General features: G+C 41.7%; 1 protein-coding gene across 2 annotated transcripts in view; it reads left to right on the forward strand.

Moving 5' to 3' along the window:
* PTPRT (protein tyrosine phosphatase receptor type T) overlaps positions 1 to 23,589 on the forward strand; it is a 462,769-nt gene that overhangs the window by 411,582 nt on the left and 27,598 nt on the right. For both annotated transcript variants that reach the window (XM_086474655.1, XM_086474654.1), the window contains exons 19-22: positions 4,600 to 4,677; positions 4,876 to 4,911; positions 14,042 to 14,229; positions 20,170 to 20,257. In XM_086474655.1, coding sequence (XP_086330781.1) covers positions 4,600 to 4,677; positions 4,876 to 4,911; positions 14,042 to 14,229; positions 20,170 to 20,257 — 390 coding nt within the window. The remainder of the gene's footprint in view (positions 1 to 4,599; positions 4,678 to 4,875; positions 4,912 to 14,041; positions 14,230 to 20,169; positions 20,258 to 23,589) is intronic.

Here is a 23,589-nt window from a genome sequence, read left to right on the forward strand (position 1 = left end):
GAGGATTTCTACACAGGCCTACTCTAACTTTTGAATAACATAATAGGATTTCTTCTTAACCTTCCTGCTAACAAATAGAGTTTTACAGGGGGTTATCCATCCTAACTTTTGAAACAGCTGCATGTCTTAAGCAGCAGTCAAATTCCTTCTCAAATGTCCTGTTGCCTCCCATCACTAACCAGCGTTTGCAGATATCTCATGGCAGGTAGTCATCCTCTCCATCTTGACCCTCAGTTGTGGGAGCCTGAGTTGGCTGTAGCAGTGACATGGAAATACCCCTCTCCTTTTTGAAGAAAGACCACGAAGAGAAGCTAAGTGTTTTCAGTCCCAGGATGACCTTGCTAGCTCACAAAAGCAATAAAATAGAACATGACAACTTGCTAAGTAGGATACCTCACAATTATAGAATGACTTGCAAACAAGTGTATCTCCGGATGACGGTGTCCTTGCAGGGCATGTGTTCTTCCCTCCAGTTTTTCCTTCCTGTCCCAGTAATTTTAATGACTTTTCAGACAGAACAAATTCAGTGAGTCCCTATAGAAGCTTTTTTTTCTTCCCGTAGTCTCTCCAGCTTAGCCACTGCTCTGCTCCTCCTGCAGGAGGACTTTTTCTGTTCTGGTTGACCCTTGTCTGCCCATCTCTGGGTGACCCTTGTCTGCCCTCCTGTGATGGCCTCCCTGTTTGCTGCCTGCCTCACTGCCTTACAGCACCGTCACCCCACGGGGAGCTCCCACCTGACAGGTTCTGCCGCTGTAAAGGGTACTGCCTAGCTCTGTGCATCGTGAAGGACATCAAAAATGAGCAGCTGCCTTTCTGCTTCTCAGCCCCTCCTTTTCTGAGGAGACACAGACCTGACCACTTTTACAGGCAACTCTGAAGCATACAGTGTAGTAACGGTTACTCTTTGGCCGCTAAGAGTTGCCATCCTCCTGTGTTTGCTATTGGTAAAAGTGCAGATTTTTTTTCTCCTACCCTGTCTCAGTGCTTTAGGGGAAAATGCTTCTATTTTCAATATAAACTTATGCAAATGACGTCATCCATAAAGTCATGCTGTTTGGGTGCAGCAGAGTCCTTTGTCGAGGCCAGCGCAGTGCTCAGGAGCACACAGTGCTGTTGGACGTCTGCAGGTTAGAATTCTGTCATTTGGCAGAGGTGTTCATTATCATATGTAGTTACCTTCTGAAAGACGTGTAGCCTCTGTGCTGAAACAGGGAGAACTCAGGTCTTGCTGAAAAGTGGAAAAGAAATGGGCATTTATCTTTCCCGTCCCAAAGCAAAGCCCCTCATCTCTCTTTCCATTCTATGCCGTTAGTCATTATTCAAGCAGAATTCTTACTGGTACATAAAGGAGTTTAAACTGACTAGATTTTATAGACTCAGCCTCTATCTCTGACACCATATGGAATCAGAGTAGGTGTTTGCTGAAAGATACATTAGTCCATGGCTATTCCAGCTTGTCTGGTTTTGCCTGGGGACTATGTGGAGGTGAAGCAGGCTCATCGTAGTTGTTCATTTTCTCAAATATCTTACGTTTTAAAAAATAAAAATATATCCTAAATCCATTAAAGGTAGATGATGGTACTTGCAGTGTTTGAGCCTGCCTCTCAGTTTGCAGGGATGTTTGGAAAGCAGCAGCATCTTCCTCTGAGTGGCACAGCACAGTCGCGTGTAGGCATCGACTCGGTGCAGGGTTATTATGAAACGAGATGACAAATTGGAGACAAGATGGGCCTAAAATTATCCACCAGTATCTGTGCACTGACCAGAAGGGTGTGCAAGGGGTTGTTACTGCACATAAATTGTGTGCGATTTGGCAGCCCATCCATGTGATGGGAGAAGCCATGATATATCATCTCAGCAATGATGCACTAACGAGACGTCCCGCACAAAGGAACTGCTCTTCTGGCTTTGCAGTGCTAAAAATGCCATGGATCGGGCTTGTCCGGGAGAACACCGTGTCACCAGCATAGGGGTTTCCGGCAGGGACTGTTTGATTCTGAGGATTTAATCTTTTAAAATGCAGACAGTTTTGCTAGAGACTGATTTATTAGGGTGTGCTTAACTTCTGTGACAGCTCAGTGTGGGAGGAGACTGCTTTCCAGACAGCCTTCAGGAGTGAGACTGATACAGGTTCAGTAGGTAGCTTTAATGTTACAGGCACAGTTTGAAGACAGCATTTTGGAAGTGGTAGGGGACTGAGTTTTGCATTAGTGAGCACTATGTGCAGTTACCAGCTTAGTGTGCTTTGACTAGCGAGGACAAGGAGGTAAGAGGAAGGTGTAGGTAAGTGGCGCTCAGGGTGTTAAGGATCACTTTTAACTAAGAAACATCTAAATTCACACCTTTCCGTATCCTGCATGTTTTTGTGATGAATGAAAGTCTTTAGATTTGCTCTAAGTCACAACAGACAATTACATCAAGATCTAGTTCTTCCTACCCCACAGATAATTTTCACTCTTAGTTAGGTTACCTGCCAGATGCAGTCTGAGGACTTGTAGGATCATGACCCTGAGATGTTTCCTTTAGTAAAAAGTTACAAAATTAATTGAAAAATAAAAAAATAAGGCCAAATTTCATCAAAGGCATAAAAGGAAAAAAATACCAAAATCCCTTGTACTGGTTTTCATGCTGGTATGGGATTTTTGTGGGGTTTGCTAGTTCAGAAAATCTTGTAAAAATAAGGGAGAATCATTTTCAGAATAGGAAGAAGGCTCCACCATTCTGCATGACTAGAGGGATCTGTATGGCCTTGTGCCACTCCAGGGAGTACAAAGTGAATTTTTAATGAAGACTTAATCTGTACCCTGACCCGAAATCCTCTCTGGAAGTGATTCCTGTGATTGCGCACGCTAGTGCTTGTAAGAACCTCCGGTTAGGAAGCAGCACTGGGTACACACATCTCGTTACACAAGCCACTACCCGACCAATTTTGTGAACGAGCTCTCCAAAGTTTTGGGAAACCTGGGTTTTGGGTTTTTTTTCCCCCTTTTTCTTCTGAATCTAGAAGTCCCCTCCCTGTCTCACAAATATGGTTCATTTCATAAACCTCAGTTGGTAACGTTTTTAATAGACTCGCTGAAGTGAGGGGTATTTCTTCAGCTGCCTGAGTAATTTATCATTAGCAATTGCTGGAAAGGCAGTATGGCCCAAAGAGTTCTTTTATACTCCCAAATTTCAGAAAATCAGAGTCCTGCTCCAAGCCCTGACTGTTGACTTGGTCTGTGACCCGGGCAAACCAATTACTCTTTTTCAGTCCTTATTTTATATATCTGCAAAAGCAGCCACATTCCAAGTACAGTAAGAGGAGGGTCTGATTTAGGCTGACAAACACAGGGGAGAAAGTATAAGAGGCCCCAAAGGAGGGATGCTTTATGGCTTGAAGGCAGCTGGGGCAAAACTGCCTCCACTGGACTGAGCTATGAGAAATTGGATTATTTTAATGTGTTTCCAAGTTTGAAAATACGGCAGGAGAACACAGAATGAGCGAGTTCATTTATTACTTAATTATAAACTGCTTATGGAGGTAATTCTGCTGACTTTAGGAAACTCCCTAGACTAGTGACTTCTTTGGTTCACCTCATAGAATAACTTGAAATTTTTAAGTGCTGTTTGCTCTAGAGATAGAAAAATTGCTTCTGAAATCACTTTGATGTAGACTGAGTTTTATCTACTTCTATTGGATTATGGAATAGTTTTTCCTGTGTTATCTATTGTCATCTTTCTGATGTACTGAGATTTGTGTTAGCTTGTTTCCCAACATTTTGAGCAGGAGATAAATAAATGCCTGTAACTCTAAGAGTGAATGCAGAGTGGTAACAAAAGGATGTGCCTTCAGAAATGATGGATTACCATAAGAACGTATATGTATGCTATTGTAGAAATAAACTAGCCTCATAAATTTACTATCAAGACAGGAATCTACTGTGTAGATGTTAAGCCCTGCCTCCTTTCCATAAATATTTGATTAATATGGAAATACTTTGTGCATTCTTGTCCAGAGAACGCTAATGCCTTAATGGGAGAAGACAGGGATGCTTGTCCCACTGAAAGAACCCAGCTCACAGCGGAAAGGATTATAGGATTTGCTGTGAGCAGTCCTGGGTTGAAGAACAAGTCCCTTGTTATCTTGCATTGTTTTAACAAAAAATTGCTACCCTACCTGTGTATTTTTGTGGTACTAGTGTACATTGTGTTTGAGCAGACTTGCTTTACTGTTAACAAACTACTGAGAATCAAATGCAGTATTATTTGGGGGTCGTTTTCAAGGGTCTTTCACCTAGAAACAAAACCAGAAGTTTGTTCCTTCGGTTAAAAGAAGAGTATCTGGAACATAGTCCTATATGTGTATCCTGTGTAGGAACACATTGATTTACAGTAACTATAATAGTATATTTTGGGTCTGGAGTGCTTATATTAAAGAAAATCCATCATGATGACAATGTAATAAATGTAATATGCATGTCAAGATGAAAAATATAATTCATTTTGATAAGCCTTATATATCCCATATTACTGTGTTCTTTGAGGAACATTCTCCCTGTTCTCTTTCTCTCTTTTAATATATGTCTAAAGTCTTTTCCTTATGTCTTTCCTACCTAGCATCACCCTCTCCTTGTTCATTTTCTGTCCAAAGCAAAACCCTTCAGAGCAAATCTTTGTTGAATTCCTACTACTCAGGTACTAGTGCCAGACTTTTCTTTCATTTCTAAATTTTCTTTGCTTTTGTATGTTTCGCAATATGACCTATAGACTGAGTCTTCTGAGTGTGAGATACAGCTAACCTTGTTTTCATTTTTTGTAACTTTTTTTCCTATTGATCTTCTGTTGATTTCCATTGATCCGTGTCGTGTGGGTGAACGGAATTCCATCTCAAAGTATCATCAGACACTGTTCCATCGACCACGCTGTTAGGTAAGAAGCCAGGTATGGTGTACTGCACTTCGTTGGAGAGCAAACACACTCATGGTATCTTGAAAATAACTCTAGGAGTGTGCTGTTGAGTGTCTGTGCTCCAAAATCATCATTAATCCTGTGGTCGTGTGTGGCGTTAATTGGAAAGCCTTTTGTTTTACTCATACTTTATTATTGCTGTTAATTGATTTTTTTTTTTTCTTTTAAAGGAAAGAACAGTTCAAAAATCAAGGTTTTAGGAGTTCTATCAAGTATTTGTCGTTTCTTTTTATGAATGGGATTTGACATTCTGGGCCACATTCCCACGTGCCACCTTGCCTTCAGCTTAGTTTTGACTCACATAGGTGGTTGTGCCTGTGCAGCTGGCATAGAATCATGGAATGGTTTGGGCTGGAAGGGACCTTTAAAGGCCATCTAGTCCAACCCCCCTGCAGTGAGCAGGGACATCTTTACCTACATCAGGTTGCTCAGAGCCCCGTCCAACCTGACCTTGAATGTTCCCAGGGGTGGGGCTTCCACCACTTCTCTGGGCAGCCTGCGCCAGTGTCTCACCACCCTCATTGTAAAATATTTCTTCTTTCTATCTAGTCTGAATCTCCCCTCTTTTAGTTTAAAACCGTTACCCCTTGTTCTGTGAGTGGGACTCGGCTACACGTGCCTCAAGGGTCGTGAATATAAGTGAGGTTTTGCGTGTCCAAAGCAGGTGGGAGCCTATAGTTTTGGACTCAGTTGCAAGTGTAAAGGTTATTTGGAGAAATCAGAGACTAGGTTTGGGCAAGTGGCCCCACCTCATTCGGTGTATGCTGAGTGTTCAATGCTAAATGTTCAAGCAGTCATGTATAGATTTGAGAGGATAACAAAAACGCAGGTTTTGAGAGGCAGAGGCTGTCCTGTGGCTGCTGGTAATTTTAGAGGGAGGTGTTAGTGTTCAGCATATCCGAAAATTACCTTTTTTGTTCAGATGGTAAATGAAGCATCCAGTGTGCAACTCTTAGCTTTTGGATTTTTAAAACTAATATGTGTTTTACGGTAAGTTAACAGAGACAACAAAATTGGCAGAAACTGTTACCTGATAAAAGAAGTTATCCAGAAACTTACTGGAGATATACCGTTGCAAGTGAGTAATAACAGCCTAGAACTTCAGGCTCTCCCTGGAGGATTCTGCCTGCATGTGGAATTTGAGGAAGGCAATTCCTCCACTATGAATCAGAAAGATGATGTGTGGTTGATCAGAATCTAACCAGTGGTATTTATCAGACCTGTCATCTTGGATTATCTGCAGTAAATGTTCACTTCCAGACACAGTAATCTACCGTGGATGCTTTAAACATTACTCTGAGCGTGTTGAAGGCCCCCAGTTAGACCAGGAAGAAATTACAACCGATTGCTGAAGTGCCTTGGCTTAGAGACTAACAGCCAGGGCACAGAGGCTTGGAGGGACTGCCACAATACACACATTTATCTTGCTGTCTATCAAAATGCTGACTGCAATGAATGAGCCCTCTTTCAGCAAGGTGGGGAAGGAGCATAGTCCTTTTTCCAGAAGGTTTGTTCTCGTTTCCCAGACACAGTGTTGTCAATAGAAAAGTCTAAAGGTAGATTTGTCTGTTGACTATACTTCAGAAACAGGGCCCAGAACTGTAGTATGCTCGAAGATGTCAAACTGCTCTCAGTCTGGTACTCACCACCTGTGAAAACCGGACCCTCATTTGAGGGAGCTGTTTTCCCCGCTCTGTCCCAATAGCAAGAATTACAGTGCACACTTTGTAATCTGAAGCTCAAGGAGCAATGGACAGATTCAATCTGTACTTCTCATGGGAAAGCAAAAGCCAAAAAAGCCCCCAAAACTTTCAAAATCCCAAATTTTAGAGAGGAAAAAGAGGCAATAGGAATGAAACCAGTCTTGTGCCTATGTATTCAAAACTTTTTCAGATGTAACTTCTACTAACCACTCTATCTCAGTAAGGATTAGTATCCCTGTTTTACACAGGGGAAGTACAGAGCACTTTTAAGCCGTGATTTACACAGACTGGTCACCCCCCCCAGTTCCATCTGAATTTAACAGCCACAGATGCTGTGAAACAGCCCTTGGCGTTGAAGAAATTTCTATATGTTGTGACTTGAAGACAAATTAAAACCTCGGCATTTTGGCTTCTCGGACAGATTCACAAGGCATTGGATGTTGCTGTATGAGCAAAATAACTTTAATTTTTGACGTTTATTAATATTCATTCCTGGGAAGGAAAAAGAGATCTTAAAAAGGGCATCAGTCATCCCACTACCAATATCGGTCTTTGGGCACTACCTGCAGTTCAGTGCTATTTGTTCCCATCTGTTATGCCTTCTGCTAATAAATGTTCTGTATCTGCAAGAGTGGATGACTCCCTAGGCTTGGCTGTGACATGATTTGTTGGTAGTAAGATACAGGGGATTTTGGTTTTGCCTTTACCCTATCCTGTGCTTGATTAATACTATTTTATCTAATGCATGTTTTTAGCTCGATAATTTTCTCTTCCAGTTGTAGACATCTCTGGATTTAAACGGTTTCTGCAAGCATCTTCACTAGAGCAGTGAATATGTAATACTAACAAATAAAGGAGGTAGATTTCCCTATTTTTAATCAGTAAGGCTCATGTACTGCAAAGCCTGATGAGGAGGTAGTACAACCTTAGAGATTCTTTTTGGAGAAAACGTGCATGACCAGTAGCTCTTAAAGATGTTCAGCAGATGTCATCAGGGCAGCCTCTTCAGGGGAACCAGCATGTCCTTTGCTTGTGTCCGTTAACATCTCCCCACAGCATGTAAGGACGTTTCACCTTATTCTCATTTCAACTGCTCAAGAGGATCCTAAGAACAAGAGTCTCTGCCCTCCAGAGAGGATGATGACTGTAGTGCCTTGTAGTTCCTTGCAGGTGGGTGGAACGAGCAGAGAAAGCTCACTGTCATGAAGTCTTGCACAAAAACTGGCTTGTGCTTAGAATGACATAAAAATTGTCCCTGGATTTCACTCTTCTATAGCTTGGGTGGGCTTTTGCCTGTGCCTACTCTGTCTGCTGAGGGTATATCCACAGCTTAATGTTTGAAGAACTAGAAAGATATTAAGAAGCTGAAGCTGCTGCTTTAGCGAGTGTCACCATTACTGGCTTTTTAAATCATGGGGTGAGTTATCTTTATGCAATGGAAGCTCAAAAATCAATGGCTCGGTCTGTTCAGTTGTATCTCCAGCCTCCCAGCCCATATCAGCCTCGAGGAGCTGTGGGAGAGGCTTTCACATCAGTTCACTGTGCTAATGTTGGCCTGCAGCAGAATGAGCAACGGAGGCGCTTGCCCTTGTAGGCTGTTACCTGAGCTGAATGTCTCTTCTTTCTGCCTGAAGATGATCAGGTGGATTGGAAAAGTCTCTCTTCCAGTCTTTAGTGGCTTCTAGTTTTGTGTGCTGTTTTGAAGTTGCCAATACTTTTGTAGCTGTAAGTGATGAATTGCTCTGTGAGGTGGGTAGATGACAGCCTCTTTTCACTGAGGAGACAAAAAGAGATTTGACTTGGGGATGTCCGCACAGTTGAACATCTTCACTGTTACACGTGTTCCAAATAGCCCCAAGTCTTAGCCCAGCTCACCAGAGCATCTTCCTTACATCTTTAAGGGGATTTTCTTCTATGCTAACTGATGAGAAAAAGTATGAAATAGTTTTTATAAGGTTAGAATACACTTGTGTGAGGTGTTTACCAAGCAATTCTTAAAAATCTCTTTAGAATCTAGAGGAAACGACTTTCTCTGGCTCTTTCTACTTTTTTTTTTAATGCACACGTGGCTTATTCATAGCCTTTGAAGTGAAAGATGCATCCTCTGCTCTCTGTCAAACCTGGTGTCAGAAGCTTTTTGTTAAGGAGCGTGCCTTTTTATAGCTCAGTTGATACCATTAGAGAAATGATGTTTTGAATTTGGTTTGCTGTACCACTGTTTGTATTGTATATAGCATATTATAGCTGGATAGTTATCATATAATAAAACCTTGGTGCACACAAAAAGGCAAATTAATTTTACCAGCTTGCACCATATCCTTAGCGTAAGGGGAAGAGATATTAGCCATGCTATAGTCATCCTTGGAAGATGTCAGATAATTGACAACCCTTACTCTAGTGTAGAAAGACTGGAAGTGTGTATAATTAAATCCATCACAAACAGCACTCAAAATGTAATTTATTTTGTGCAAAGGATGTCTTATCATGTTACACACTTGCCAAGGCTAAGAGAATAAAAATATAAACAGAGATGATAGGACTGTCATTTCAGACACTGAAGGAACTTCTGGATATTAAAGCAAAAGTTTTGAAAGAAACTTCTCTCCGTATACAAGATGACACGTTGGTGCAGCATTGGTTTTAGTTGTTTGAGGCATAGGTTAGTTTTCTGGTCGGAAGGCAACATCATGCTCTGTGTCCAGATATCTGTGTCTCAGGCTAACAAAACTGTGTTTATGAAACAAGATGACATCTATAAAAGGATCCGAAGTTTCAATCCCCAAAGCTGCTCTGGTTGAGCAGGTCCCATCCTACCAGCCTTACTGGAACATTGCACAGGGGTCTGATCATACTTCCAGCTACTTCCAGGCTGGGAATCTAATTTCTCAGCTGCTCTTCATCTGATGTGTGACATCTATGGAGGAGTTTGTCAGTTTTTCTGTGGAGGGAGACGTATTTATTTTACTTGTCTGGGTAGCAACAGAAGTGTATAATACAAGGTGCTGTAGCAGCAGGCAAGCAATATTAACTCAGGGTTACTCATCAGATGTGGAAAGATACCACCGGTCTGGCCTCTGCTTCAGCCTTTCTCTGCACGCCAGACTCCGTTATGTTTCTCTTGGCAGAGTAAGACCTCAGAGTTTATTTCAGCAAGTCCATGATTGTTTCTCCAGCAAAGAAGAGGGTCACAAGAAGCACCATTTCATAAGCAGGGAGAGTTTGTGAATATTAAAAGTGGAGTGAACGTTGTTATATTTAATTATCTGCAGTTACACCCTAAACAGGTAAGCTGAGATGCCTGAAGAGTTTCCCAATCAGGCTAGTTATGTGAGAGCCGGGGAATCATTGATTTAACATCTTATACAAAATTTCAGGGTATTCTGTGAACTCTTAGGCTGATAATGAAAGCGCCAGCTTCCAGAAATCAAAATATCTGCATTGGCAATGGATGTCTTAGTATGGGGAGTAAGAGAGTTGCACTAAAAAAGGTTAAACAAGCTGGCATCTTTTGCTATTGCAGCTGCTAATATTAGAAACAATCCTCTTACAAACAGCATGTTTCCAGCAACATGCAGAATACCTGTTTTATTTACAGCTGCACAAAACGAGCTGTGGAAAATTGGAAATAGTTCTGGGAAGGAACCAGAGCCCTGAACAGCCTGCCCTAATGAGACTTCAGAAGCTCTCAATTGATTTACTTTATCAAAGAGAAACTGAAGAAGTGATTTGATCAGTGCCTGCATGGGTCAAGATTTCAAATGCTCAGAGGGCTCTTTAATCTAACAGAAGGTATAATAAGATTCGGTGCCTGCAAGTCAAAGCTAAGTAAAATCAAATTGCAATTAAGAAATGTTTAGACAGCAAAGGTAATTAACTGTTGCCACAACTTTTGGGGTCAGAATGGAATCACCATGTCCTGAAATGCTTTAATTTGGATTGCTGCTTGGAACTGTATTCCGTCTTTGGTATGCAATGAAATATGGTGGTATGTGTTCCTGTCAACAAAATGAGGACATATGGCTAGAAATAAGATGTGCATATGAAATATAATCCAAAAGACTTGATGCATGTTTCTGTATGTTTAGTAGTTTCTAAGTATTAGAGTGAATTATTTCAAACATCTTTCAAATCTTTTTTTTTCTTGGTTTGCTGTTCTCACTGAAACCTCAGAAAAGGCCACACATGCTTTAGAGGTGCTGCCAAAAGGTTAGTGAAAGTCTTGGCCAATTTGCCCTACAAACTCATCTTCATTTGCAAGAGAATGGGGGGCATGTTTGTGAGAAGGGCACAGAGAGAAGGGACTATGGAAAAGTGCTGTGACTTGTCTTTAGTGCAACAGTTAAAGCAGAATTCCAGCGTTGCTGATGGGCTGATATTTTTGTTGCCTTTTCCAGTAAAAACGGTGTCAAAAGGAATGAGATGAGCTTTATAGCTACAACCTGCAGGAAAAGCAAAGCCTGTTTGCAAGCACTCCGAAGACTCTTTTGGTTGATAGTCCTAGTGAGAGATCAGTTTGCTGCTATCTCCCCTCCTACCTGCATTTGGAAATGTTCACAGAATTGCTGTGAACAGCACATCTTGAGAGAAGGTGCTGTGCCTTGCGTGAGCGCCTCATTAACCATGCTTAGGTTCAGGCTCGTGGAGTGATTAGACGGAGAAGGAACAATATGTTTCTTGCATCAGGCTTTATTAGCAGAACGTATGAATGCTAGGCTCGCCTCATATGTAGCAATTTGTCTCCATAAAAGCCTCTTCTCTCTTTCCTTGGCCCAGATAAAATGTTGGTGGGAATATCTGACAGCTGTCCTGAGCTGGTCCAATCGCCAGGCTTGGGTTTTCTTTCAGGTAGTGCAGAGACCATTCAAGGTGCATTTGTCACAGACGTCCAGAGGAGGTGATCTTCTGCCTAGTTTCAGCTCTGTGTGTCATAAGGTTGAGAGTAGGATGACCCAGATTGTCTGAGGTTGTTTTTTTTAAGCAGAAACGTTTGGCTAAGTGAGAGGCAGGCAAACAGTGAGATGCCAGGGACCACGCTGCAGGAGCTGTTATTACAATCAGTGGGGTTTGTACCGTTTTTTATCTGTCTGACTAAAGAGACCAGAAGCACAGTTGTCACTACAAACTCAAAGGCCAGAGTCAGGTCCCTCTCTGCTGCTGAGCAGCTTGTTCTAGCTCTGGATTCATAACATGGGTGCCTGCTTTGAGGGAAGTTATTCTGGAAAAGAGGGGGCACCACTTTCCTGGCTTTCACCTCCTCTGTGAGAAGAGAGCCAAGTATACGAGAATTAAAGGATCTGATAAAGAGAGGAATTAATAATTGCCTGCAAAGGAGCTGAGTGATCCCAGCTACGTTCTACAAGGGGCCTGTGCTCTGCATTTGCCCTTACCGTATTAACACTAGAACCACACATTAGTTTTAAGACTCCCTCTCGAACAGGGATATCGTAATGTTTTTTAATTGGGGCTGATAAAAATGTGGCATTGCTTGCAGGTTCCTCAGAGAAGCCAATTGTGAAATTGGGTTTGTATTAAACCTAATGATGGAAAATTAAGCATGGTACGTCTGTCGGAAATGGTCCGCGATAAAAATCATCTCCTCTCCATTACAGGAGGTTAATAGGGAATAGGGGAGGAAAGATGCACTGGGAAAGCGAATCCAACTACGGGAATTAATAAGCCTTGAAATTCCCTCTGTTCAGAGTTCTCACACTGTCATTAGTTGGAGCATTAGGGATGATTATACAAATGCTTTGGATGTTACTCTTCCTTAAATCCCAAATTTATTCACATTTTGTATGTGAGGGTTGCTTCGCTAGAGCCTTGGCTCTGTGAATCTCTGAGTGTCCTGGGAATGTGACTGTTTGAGAACCTGGGTTTCACAAATCCTTAACTTCAGTAGCCTAATCAGAGCACATGATCACTTGGTGCTAATTGGTTTCAGAAGAAGCAGGATGTGTTCAGCATCTCTGATAATTCAGCCACCAGACCTCTTTATCTCACGCCGCCGGAGATCAGCTTGCCCCGCAGCAGTGTCTGCTGCTGGCATTCCTTTCTCCTCCTCATAGTCCAGCAGCTTCAGAACAGAGCATACACCTGCCTTGGTATCTTCCCCCTGATATAACTAAGCCAGCTAAAGCATTATTTGTTGTGTTTTGTCACGTCGCTGCTTTGCCAGCTGCGGGGAAGGCAGCCTGCTCCTCCGCTGTCTGCTCCAACCCGCCTGTGCAGCGAGGGACACGGCTGACATCCTGACTGCTGCCGACCAAAACTCCATGGCGATTTCTCAAGGATAGCGATGTTTGCAATAGCATTCCGGCCGTATTTCTGCCTCACAAAAATCACCATGAAATTGCAATTTGATTTATTTTATTCTTTATCGCTTCAAAACCATGACTATAGTATTGCTGACAAGGGGATAGTGTTTAGGCTCTTTGTCAGTCAGCTTTCTCTAAGAAACAAGCCTTGTGTATGCAATCTTAACGTTTTTATGAACAATCTGAGGTAGCTGTGTTTTCTGTTTGCTAGTAGGTTGGTTTTGGGTAAGACATAGACTGTTAAGGCCTGTACATGCCAAAGGACCCCTGTGTCTCAAATGTCTGTAATCACAGGAAAAAACAATGGTTTATTATAGGGCAAACTATTTAAATTTGGTCAACTCTGGTAGGTTTTGCTGGGCGTATCAGAGGTTACAATTCCATCTGCATAGTGATAGAGATTTTTTTTAATCAGTTTCTTTCAAAAAGAAACTTCTTCCATTAAAGTTACATATCTGAAATTTGAGTTTCTGGGTGCAAGATAACTGTATTTCTATGCTGGTTTATTATTTCTGATAATATTACATCTTAGTAATTGACATACAAATTTTAGGCCTGAACTAGCAGAGCAGTTTAATTTGCCTCTAACATCCTGTATGACTTATTTGAAATGCTGATAATTTGTTTGCTATTAACTTGGGCCCCTTTCAGTTATCTCATGCTGTACCCCCCAAATCCCGCTTGAATATCTTGCTCATCTATATGTATCTTTCAGTCGTGTTCTTTGCAGGTTTGTGAAGAAAGGTATGTAATTCAATTGGAGCCATTACCCAGAGCTCACCCTTATAAAATGTGCTGTTTCGCTCTATGTGCTGTGTCCTTGTTAGCCTGATTGGCTGTTTACTCTGTTCCTGTCTCTTTGGGTTTGTCTCCTTGACACAAAAAGTATTCAATTGCAATTCGGTCTTTCTAGGCAGCTGTAGGCAAGCGTGTGTTTCCTACTTATTTCTTTACTTTCTTTTGCCTGCATCACCCTATGGGGTGGTGAAGAAACAAATAAAGAAATGGAGTGAGAATGGGAATGGAAATACCAGATAGGTGAAAGCTTTTTTTGCCTCCCTGTCTTTAAAACAGACAGTAGCCACGGAGAGATGACCCAGCCAACCCTGACTATCCAGACTCACCCATACCGGAGCTGCGAGCCAGTGGAAATGTCCTACCCCCGGGGGCAGTTCCAGCCAGCCATCCGAGTGGCCGACCTACTGCAGCACATCACCCAGATGAAGCGAGGACAGGGCTATGGATTTAAAGAGGAGTATGAGGTGAGAGGAACCTTCGCTCACGTGAATGAGTAGAGAAGTTGCACTTACGAAGGACAGCTGCTTGGGAGGGGAGGATAACTTTTTAAGAGCTTCTTTTCCTTCATTCACTTACCCTCTTAATCCTTTCCTTTCTCCATCTTATTTCTGTTTATGAGGGTAGGATTTTACAGCGCTAGCAGTCTTTGGTGGCCCTCTAGTCCAAAGAAAAGGTGTTTACTACAGCAGTAAGATAATGACATTGCGCTCATGCATTGGCATGTGCCCTCTCTCCCATAAAGAGCAGACAGTAAATATTTAACAGGTGCTGAACTGAATGAAGGACTTGGAGTCCCGTAGTCCCTTACTTACTGATGTGCTTTTGTTGGCAAGCCAGGCTTTAAGAAAAGGAAGGGTTTTGGCTTGAACTTTTTCAGAGCTCCGAATAGTCTATAACAATTGATCAAATTAAATTGCAGCGTAGTGGCCTGAATGCAGAACTGTAAAGGCAAAGGCGGGAACCTGGTGCAGCTTAAATGAAGGTGGAGTTTTCCAGTATGCTCAAACCTCTGGCTCAGAACATGTTCAGCTGATGTACTCTTCCAGCTCCGTGTGAGGAGAGAAGCAAAGAGAAAGGTGCAAAATGAAAGCTGCCTTCCTCCCTCCTGCCTCTTCCCTCCAAGCTGGAATGACCAGGAATGTAATCCAAATGACACGAAAAACATGGCATTGGGGAGGAGTTGGAAGAGGAATATACACTCAGAGCAGAGAGAACAGAAGAGGGAAATAGCAGTAAACATATGTAAGACTTTGCTCTAGTAAGTGATAATTATAACGAATGTAGTAAGCTTGTGGGAAGGCAATAAGCAATTAATATGCATAGTGGCATTAAAACTACTTAAAAATAACATAACAGCTGTGAAAAATAAGTTACTTAATGAAAACAGCTCACTTTTCCACCCTGCAAGTAAGAGTCCATGGGGTTTGTATCATTGCTGCTGGGTTTTGTGTTAATTGAGAGGCAATCTTTCCCTGGTTGTCACTAGGGAGTATTTTTTTAATCAGACGGCATCAAAGACTGTCGTAACAAATGTTTCTGGTAACTGTATGTTAACCAGGTCTACTCGCTCATGCCCCACAATCAAGCACGCTAATTAAACTATCAATATGAAGAGCTCTATTCAATATTGAAAAAGGGTAATAATTCTCTTAGGAGATTTAAACTTACCCTCCCTCGGCCCCTATTTCCATGAGTAGTACCCAAAACTACATTCAGCTCAATTACAGATGCCCTAAGATCTAGTTCTTGATGTTCAAGAAGAAAACAGGTGCTGGCATATATGTAATTTTCTGGCACTGGCATTGGTAATTATCAAAATAGCACATTAGCATGAAAAATGTCAATGCAACTTGCAGCTCCACAAGTTCTGCCTTTCCCAGAAAGTGCTATCTACATACGTAGATAATGACGATGACATTAGATTGATTTGCATAATTCCTTTCTTTACAAGAAATAGCCTGGAGAATGCCACAAGCTCTCAAATGGCATGTGCTGTTCTACCCTTCAATCAGAGGTAATTGCCTGAAGTAGCAGCCTTTTTGATGGTGGAATTTGGTTTTCAGGGCATGGGTCACAGGCAGCACTTGAGCTGCAGATAGCTTTCAGTCACCACCGGCAATCCCACAAACACAGGAGGGTGTCAAGGGGTGTTAAAACTCCAGGAAGGCAGGAGGTTGAAGATGGCTGAGTGGTGTCTCAGGCCGGAATCTGGAGGAACGCAAAGCTGCAAACGTGGCTTTGCCAAACGTTTTGTAGAATGGTTGATAAAATCTTGGAAAATAATTTGATGTCTCTTTCAAAAAGTGTTTTCACACAGTAATACCAGTGTCACCTCCAAATATGTTTTTTTCTTCTAAGGAGCTGCTTTTCTACTTACTTTGCAAATTGATAGCATAAATTACAGCCTATTTAGTGACATGTTACCAAATAATTTTACTCTCATGAAAAATGGCTTTGAACAGAGTGTATCAGTCACATATGACAATCTCTTATCTCTGTGCATTCTCATCTCCACTGAGTAACCTGGAAATTGCATTCGATATTTGTTTAAAGTGTTCCTTCACCTACAGATCATTAGAGCATGAGGCAGCGTGTTTTAGAGGGCATCTAGAAAAATATTTCTAGTGCTTGCATCTTGCGCGTAACTCCACACTGAGATGGAAAGCAGGATGTGATTGTGTAAGTGGTGTCACTGCTGGTGTGAAATGGGTGATAACTGTGTGTGGGAACGTGGGAATCTGTCAGCACTTGCCATGTGTGTGTTATTTTGGGGCTGCCTGCTGCACCTGAGGCCAAAATGTGACTTGGGCCTTTTTGGCTGCTGCTTCTGTTTAGCAATAAAATGTGTAGACCACAAGGGAAAAATGCGTCACTGGCGCTGGATGTAGATAGCGCTGTGTGGGACTAGGCACAGCTATGAAGATTTAAAAGGGGCACGTTTAAATGTCACCTGTTCCTTTTTCAGAACACATCAGCCCTGATTTGTTGTGAGCTGCGGGACTAGTCCCATAGACTTACTGCGAGCAGCAATTACTGGCTACGGAGATAATAAGCTTAAGTATCCAAACTCATTTTCCATTATGATTTAGGATGTCGCTAAAGTACCTTCTCCTCCTGCATTTCTGAGACCATTTAGTTATTTTGGATTTTGCGGCTCCTTCCTCAAGCATCTTAGTATTGAGAGTCTTCAGCTTACGGAGTTCACCTCTGGGTTTTAACCCTTTCATCTCTGGCTGGCTACGCATTTGGTCAAAAGAACAGATCCAGTGGTTCAGGCTATGACATGACATCGCAAAGTATTTGGCAGCAGGGTGTTTCTGTAGATGCTGTCCTTGGACAATGTTGGTTTTGCTACAAACTGTAATGAGGAACTGAACTGGCTGAAATAGTTCTTTTCAGGTTGTTCTGGGTTTTTTTAGCCAAGGCAGTTTTTAACCCTGAGCCACAGCAGAGTTGTGGGAACAGTTTTGCCACCATTTCTGAGAACATAGTGACTGCAGGGAGAGGGCCAGGACGCTGTGGCACGTGTTGAGATGAGCAGCAAGGCTTTTAATTGATGTTGTTGCCTTTGGCAGAAATACTGCAGCATTGGGGTAGATCAGTGCAGATGAATGATTCAAGTTTTCGTATTTCAATTAAAAACAAACAGCAAACTAACTAAATGCATCAATTGGAAATTTAAATTGGCTTGCAATAAGCCTCAATTTAATGTGAACACTTTAGTTATGTTTGGGCCGTGGTGCTTAGAAAGCTTGATTGAGATGAAGCTGACTTTGAGAGATCTATCCTTGTAATTTCAGATAAAAATTAGATCAAATTAGTTTAAAAAGCATCATTGTAACATAAATTCTGCTACTGGGAAGATATTTCGGTATAAATTTTACAAAATTTCTCTACAAGAAGAAAAGCAAGAAAAGCCTAAAAATTAAGTCCAGATATTTGAACACTGCAATTTTGCTGTTAACAAAACAAAGAAAAAAGGGAGAGCGTTTCCTGTGAAATGCAGATCACATACCAATGTCTAAGTGATCTATCCTGATTTACCATTGCTGATAATGCAGAGAGAAACAGCAATATTAACCCTTTTTGCTATTACAGAGATACTTATTGTACCAACAAAACCTGAAGGACCAAAACATTAGGTCTGCTTATCTTTTTGTGGATGCAACTGAATTATGATTGATATTTTTGCCTTTGTATTGCTAATGTAGTTTTGTTTCTTGGTGCTGCATTTTCAGTGGTCTCACAGAAAACTTACTTGTGCTGTACCACTCAGGTACCTGCAGTTACTCCAATTTCTTCATCTGGTGTGTATAAAAGTAGGGGTATAAGGTACACCTCTGCAAAGGTAGTTTCGTTCCTCATCAACCAGAGCTGTGCTTCCTCTCTTCAGAGATGGATAGATACTTCTGTGAAAAGCAGAGATTTCTTTGGTGTTGAATGAGATGAAAAATCCTGGACTCTTAAATCTTTGGAGGCTATATCAGGCAAATATAAAAACATCAATTTCAATGAAGAATTTAATGTTCAAATCACATGAAAGGATAGGGTTTGTTGAAAAGGGATTTAGTGGACCTGAATGTATTATTTTTGCCAGAGAGAGCTTCTCCCATGTGGAAGTCGTGAGAAAGGATTTTCTTTTTTTTTTTTCTTTTTCTTTTCAGATGGCTATGATTAGATGTCTAATGACTGTTGCCATTCTCTGGTCAATCTGCTGTAATTTGATATTAGTGGAAAAATAAGGCACCTTTTTCCTCAGCCTTTGAAGATGAAAATGAACCTTACCCACATCTTTTCTTTTACTCAGGGATTTTTTTTGTTGTGTGTGGGTTTGTTGGTTGGGGTTTTTTTTGCTTGGGAGATGAGCTGCTATTTGGAAACAGCTGTCTGTAAAGGAAATATATGTGTGATCAAAGCCCTTGCCAATTACAGAGTTATTACTCTTTCTCCTGGGCTTTTGAATAAGAGCTCACTGTCCCTGTCTTTTGTCAGGAATGCTCGTGGCAGTGCTGAAGTGCCTGACATTTTCTGTCCTGGAACCCCTTTGGAGGAAATTCACAACGATCTGGTCTGCCAGGGGTTTGCTCATATTAAGTTTAATTGTAATGTCAGTGTTGTAGATCCTAATGATTGTGTCTCTCTGCTATTGCATTCAGGCACTGTAATAGACCTGGATGGCTTGTGAAGATGAATATAAATTCATTTTCTAGCACAGCTGTGTCAAACTACCTGCTGCTAGCTGAGGCAGATATGATTCTGCTATGATGGTGATATAAAACGCCCATAATTCCCATGGGACCATAAATAATACAATGTATAATGTTGCTGTTGTTTCTAGTAACGTAGGATCATGTTAGGGAGTAGGTCTTGGAGGAGGCAGATCTGTGGAGGCAATTCAGTGGGAGCTGTTCTCCTCCTCGCTTGTGGTTTCGGCACGAGTTGAGGCTTCGCTGGCCACAGCCGACAGCGGTGGTTCGCAGATCGTGGCTTTCTGTCCGGCTGGGATGCCGGTGATACCCAGGGAGCTAGTGCCACTGCTTCGATCTGCCTGTGCTGACATCCCCAGCCATCCTGAGACAGGCAGAGGGCTCATCCTGCTTACAGGCACTCGGGCCATCTTCCAAGGAAGGCAAGACCGTCCTCCAGCCAGATCCCGTGACAGCTGCTGTTTTCCTGGCTCTGCCTTCAAAATCCCTCCTGGATATGTCTCAAGGGGAAAGTGGCTTGTTTGTGTTCAGTATAGTTGTAGGGCCAAGCCATAACGTAGGGTAGCACTGTGTGCTGCCAGTTTCATTACCCCATCCTTTCTCAACTAGAAGAGCAGATTTTAGGAAAATGACTATTTATTGTCATACTTCATGGGCATGTTTTACCCCCTTTTTCCTCTCTTCCTTCTACATGATCTAAAACCCTGAGTTTTTTTATTTTTCCCAGAGAAGAAAACCAGCTAATCGTTTCTATTGCATTACCCCGTTACTAATATTGAAATAGGTAAAACCACTGTGTCTGTTTTCAACGTAAATATGAAAGACTGAGCACTATGTTTCTTCCATCTGGGTTTTCTTGGAAGCATATGTATATTGAAATCTCCACAAACCATGTTCTGCAGGAGAAATGAGGTTCACCTGTGACTGTGTGGCCAGAAACAAATTCCGCTGATCCTTTTAGAACTGAAGCAGCAGAAGGAAAGCGATCCTTTGCTGGCAGAAGCCAAGAGATGCAAATGATCTGCCACAAGCTCTGCTTTTTGCGTTAGTGGATGTGCCCTTTCCTCAAGAACAGCCATTTGCTTGGTTCACTGCTGAAATATGCAGTGCCTTTATTTTTGCCCTTCTCAGTCATCTTAATCCACCTGAAGGCTTGGCCAGATTTTTATAAACACTCCACTATTGTTTATTTTGCAGGCACTACCCGAGGGGCAGACGGCATCCTGGGATACAGCCAAGGAAGATGAAAACCGCAATAAGAACAGATATGGGAACATAATCTCCTGTAGGTGTAAATTCACATTAAACTGGGCTTCCTCTAAGATTTTGTATACATCCAGTGGAAAAGGGAGTGTTTGAGAATCTCGCTAAAAGCTGGTTTACAGTGCTGCGTGTTCAGTAGTTCAGTCTGTTTGTTACAGGCTATGTTTTTATGATTTTTTTAATTTTATTTTATTGGGTTTTTTCATTGTTTTACCTAAAGGTGTTGCGTGACTTTACAGGTTTCTATGCGTTTTGTGTCTACATTGCTTTGTGCTTAGTGTTTGTAATTTAAGGGCTAAATCCTCTTGTCAGATTTTCACAATGAATGTTGATGCCCATTTTCTGTCCATTTTTACTACGTAACCCAGAGCTTTCAGTGTCACGAATGGAAGCACAAAAGGAGGTGCAGATATGTGAGATTTTTGTATATGAATCAGAGATCAGATTTTCGCCTTCCTTGTGGTCAGTAACCAGTGGAGCAGTCGTTGCTTGTCCCCAAAGAGCTGGTTTAGTGTGTGGGGCAAGCTTATATTCTGCCTCAGAATCACAATAAGGCAGCTGAAAACGCACTAAAGCTTTTTAGCTTTACTTCTTTCAACAACCAATTACTGTTGATGTTATAGGAATACATCGAAGAACTGCAGGACAGTGAAAGACTCCATAAAACCATTTAGGTCAGCTTTATTCTCTGAGTCAGGACTAGATTCACCTTTTTAATTTTTATCAGATATTTGTGAAGTTTCTTCCTAATGCTCTCCAAAGTTGAGCTTTCCACAAGCTCTCCAGGAAACTTACTCCAGTGTTTCATTATGCCTTATAATGACTCTGGAGAGGAGGTGTGAGAAGTAATTCTTTTTAAGGCCTGCTGGGCAGCATCAATTTGGAGAAGGCAGGCCTGAGACCATCAGAACAAGAAATAAGAACATAAATGGATGTGCTGTAGATTTTCATGACTGGATAAATCTATAGAATGCTGCAAGAGTCATGCTGAGTGACATATTTAGTATTTAGTACTGTATTTTTTCTTATTTTTCCTGTAGAACAAACAGATTTTACTAAATAACTTAAAAAAACAAAACAAAAAACCCCAACAAACCTTAGCCACAAAGAAAGATCATCTCACATGTAACTACTCCCCTCTTTCTTTTAAGACTTGAAAGAAATTATTCATGTAAGAGTTTGAGGGGAATAGCATAGAACAGCTCAGTTCAGCGACCCCATGTGAAGAAGAAGAGATCTTGAAATGAAGATCAGAAGTCTGTGAGCCCTGATCTGATCCCTTCCCACTTCTGCTGCTGCCTTTCTGTGTTGGTTGTGAGCAGGTCACCAGTTCCATCAGTCTTTTTTTCTCCATGTGGAAAATGGAAGTGATAGTACTGGAGTGTTACAGTTAGCATGAAGATCCTCTTGTTTAACTTCAGCTGCCTAAAAGCTCCACCTTGCTGTAAGTTTCCTGTGTTCCTAGTGGCAAAGAGAGAGACCTCCAGGCAGAGGTTCAATTTACCTGTCTATATGATTAGCTTAGCTTAAATTAGTCTAAGACAGATGAATTGTCCAGCTATAACAACTACACACTGGACTGAAGATGGAAGTGCACTAGTATGATGTAAGGAAGGAAACGTGAAAGACTTATTGTTTCTCTGCATGGTTTTGAGGAGCAGTTGACATAACGTAAAAGTGGAGGTGAAAAGAGACAAGACTGTGTGCAATAGCTGCCATCTAATTTATGTTGAAGCTGATCACAGAGAAAAAGTTGAGCTCCAGGTGAGACATGAGAAGAAATAAAGGAAGAAAAATCAAGGAAGATAAATGTGGTATTAGCTAAAGGGAGGGTGTTCACAAAGATGAATTGTTGTTTGCAAAGAGTGATGTTAGCCTTTTAGCTACAAATATAAATACAGTAGCAATACAGATACGAGTTGATGTGCTTGAATAAGGGAATACAAAATGTAATCAAAGGTAAGGAAGAAGTATCTGCAGGTTATAAAACATGAGAAAAGAAGCTCAAGTTTGAGGGCTGTTGGGAAAGAGTCCAGAATGAGGTTGTGAGGGTGGAAAGGCATAGATAAAGAAAGCAAGGTAGTAAAAGAGAGGAAGGATGCAGAAGAGTTGAAGGTAAACAAGAAAGTGAGTTTTCTTCACTTCAAACATATATAACAACAAACAGTTTGAGGAGGAGACGACAGGTCTTCTAAAAGACAGCAAGGAGAAGTTAGTGATGTGCAATAAAGAGTGATAAACCAGAGTGAAATCTTTGCTTTGCTTGAAGAGGCTAGGGAGAAGGGATGAGGATGCCTAAGGAAGGAGCATATCATTCATCAGACATTTTGTAAGACTACTGGGAAATTACCAGGGGTGTCCCTAGCTAAGCCTTGAGCCAGACCCTACTGATGGGCAACGTTGGGCAACTTCCCTGGGTAAAGGCAGTGACAGGATCCAGGATAGAGAACTGATAGCAGAGCTGAGAATAGCAGGAGAGAAGTTCCCTCTGGGCAGATTCTGAACACGAATTGTGCTCAGTGGGTACAAACTGCAGAAGCCTGAGCAGAGGAGGGGAGATGGAAAATTATTACACCCTTAGCTGCTTTGTTGTACTAGAATTGTAATTGCTGGTAAAAGCCGGAGTATGCACTGATTGTTCCTGCCGGTTTATTTGGTAGAAGACTGCAGATGGCAATTAACGTTATTTATTTAATCACAGTTGCCATTTCATCACTCCTGGAACAAGATATCCCATGCTTTTTCGGGAGTGACTTGAAAAGTCAGGTTTTGATCTAACTTTTGTAACTGCTTCGGAGACTTTCGTTAAAATGTGGGTTTGTAAGCTCTTGCAATGAGTAGCATTGCTCAGTGAATCACAGCAGATTAGATCTTGTCTTTATGGCCTTCTGGGTAATCGTGCACTTACAGGACTGTTTTACTTGGCTCACTGCTTTCCCAGGGCTCTATTAACATCGTGCCTGTCTGCGAAAACCTAGATCTTAACTGCCAGCCCCAACATCTGCTGTTCGTACATTTGCAGACCAAAACTGCAGATGAGGCTAATCTATTCATGGAGAGATGCTAGAGAGCTCTACATTAGTATGTTTTTTGGAGACAAGGAAAAGCTGAGGAGTGGATTGGTGTCTCTATGACCACAGAAATCCACTGTCAGTAGTGGAAAGGTGCACTGTAATGGCACAGATTTGCTGTGCTGGAGGGAGCTGTCCTACTTGAACTTTTTGTTATACTGGCAGTGTCCACAAGCTTTCCTCCTCTGCTTTGGGTATAAAAGCTATAAACACAAAGACAGTTGTGGAGATGCAGGATTTTTCTTTCAGGGGTAAGGGTAGGTAGTGTATCCATTTATGTGCT

This window comes from Leptosomus discolor, chromosome 17, assembly GCF_034619465.1.
Source record: "Leptosomus discolor isolate bLepDis1 chromosome 17, bLepDis1.hap2, whole genome shotgun sequence".
NCBI lineage: Eukaryota > Metazoa > Chordata > Aves > Leptosomiformes > Leptosomidae > Leptosomus > Leptosomus discolor.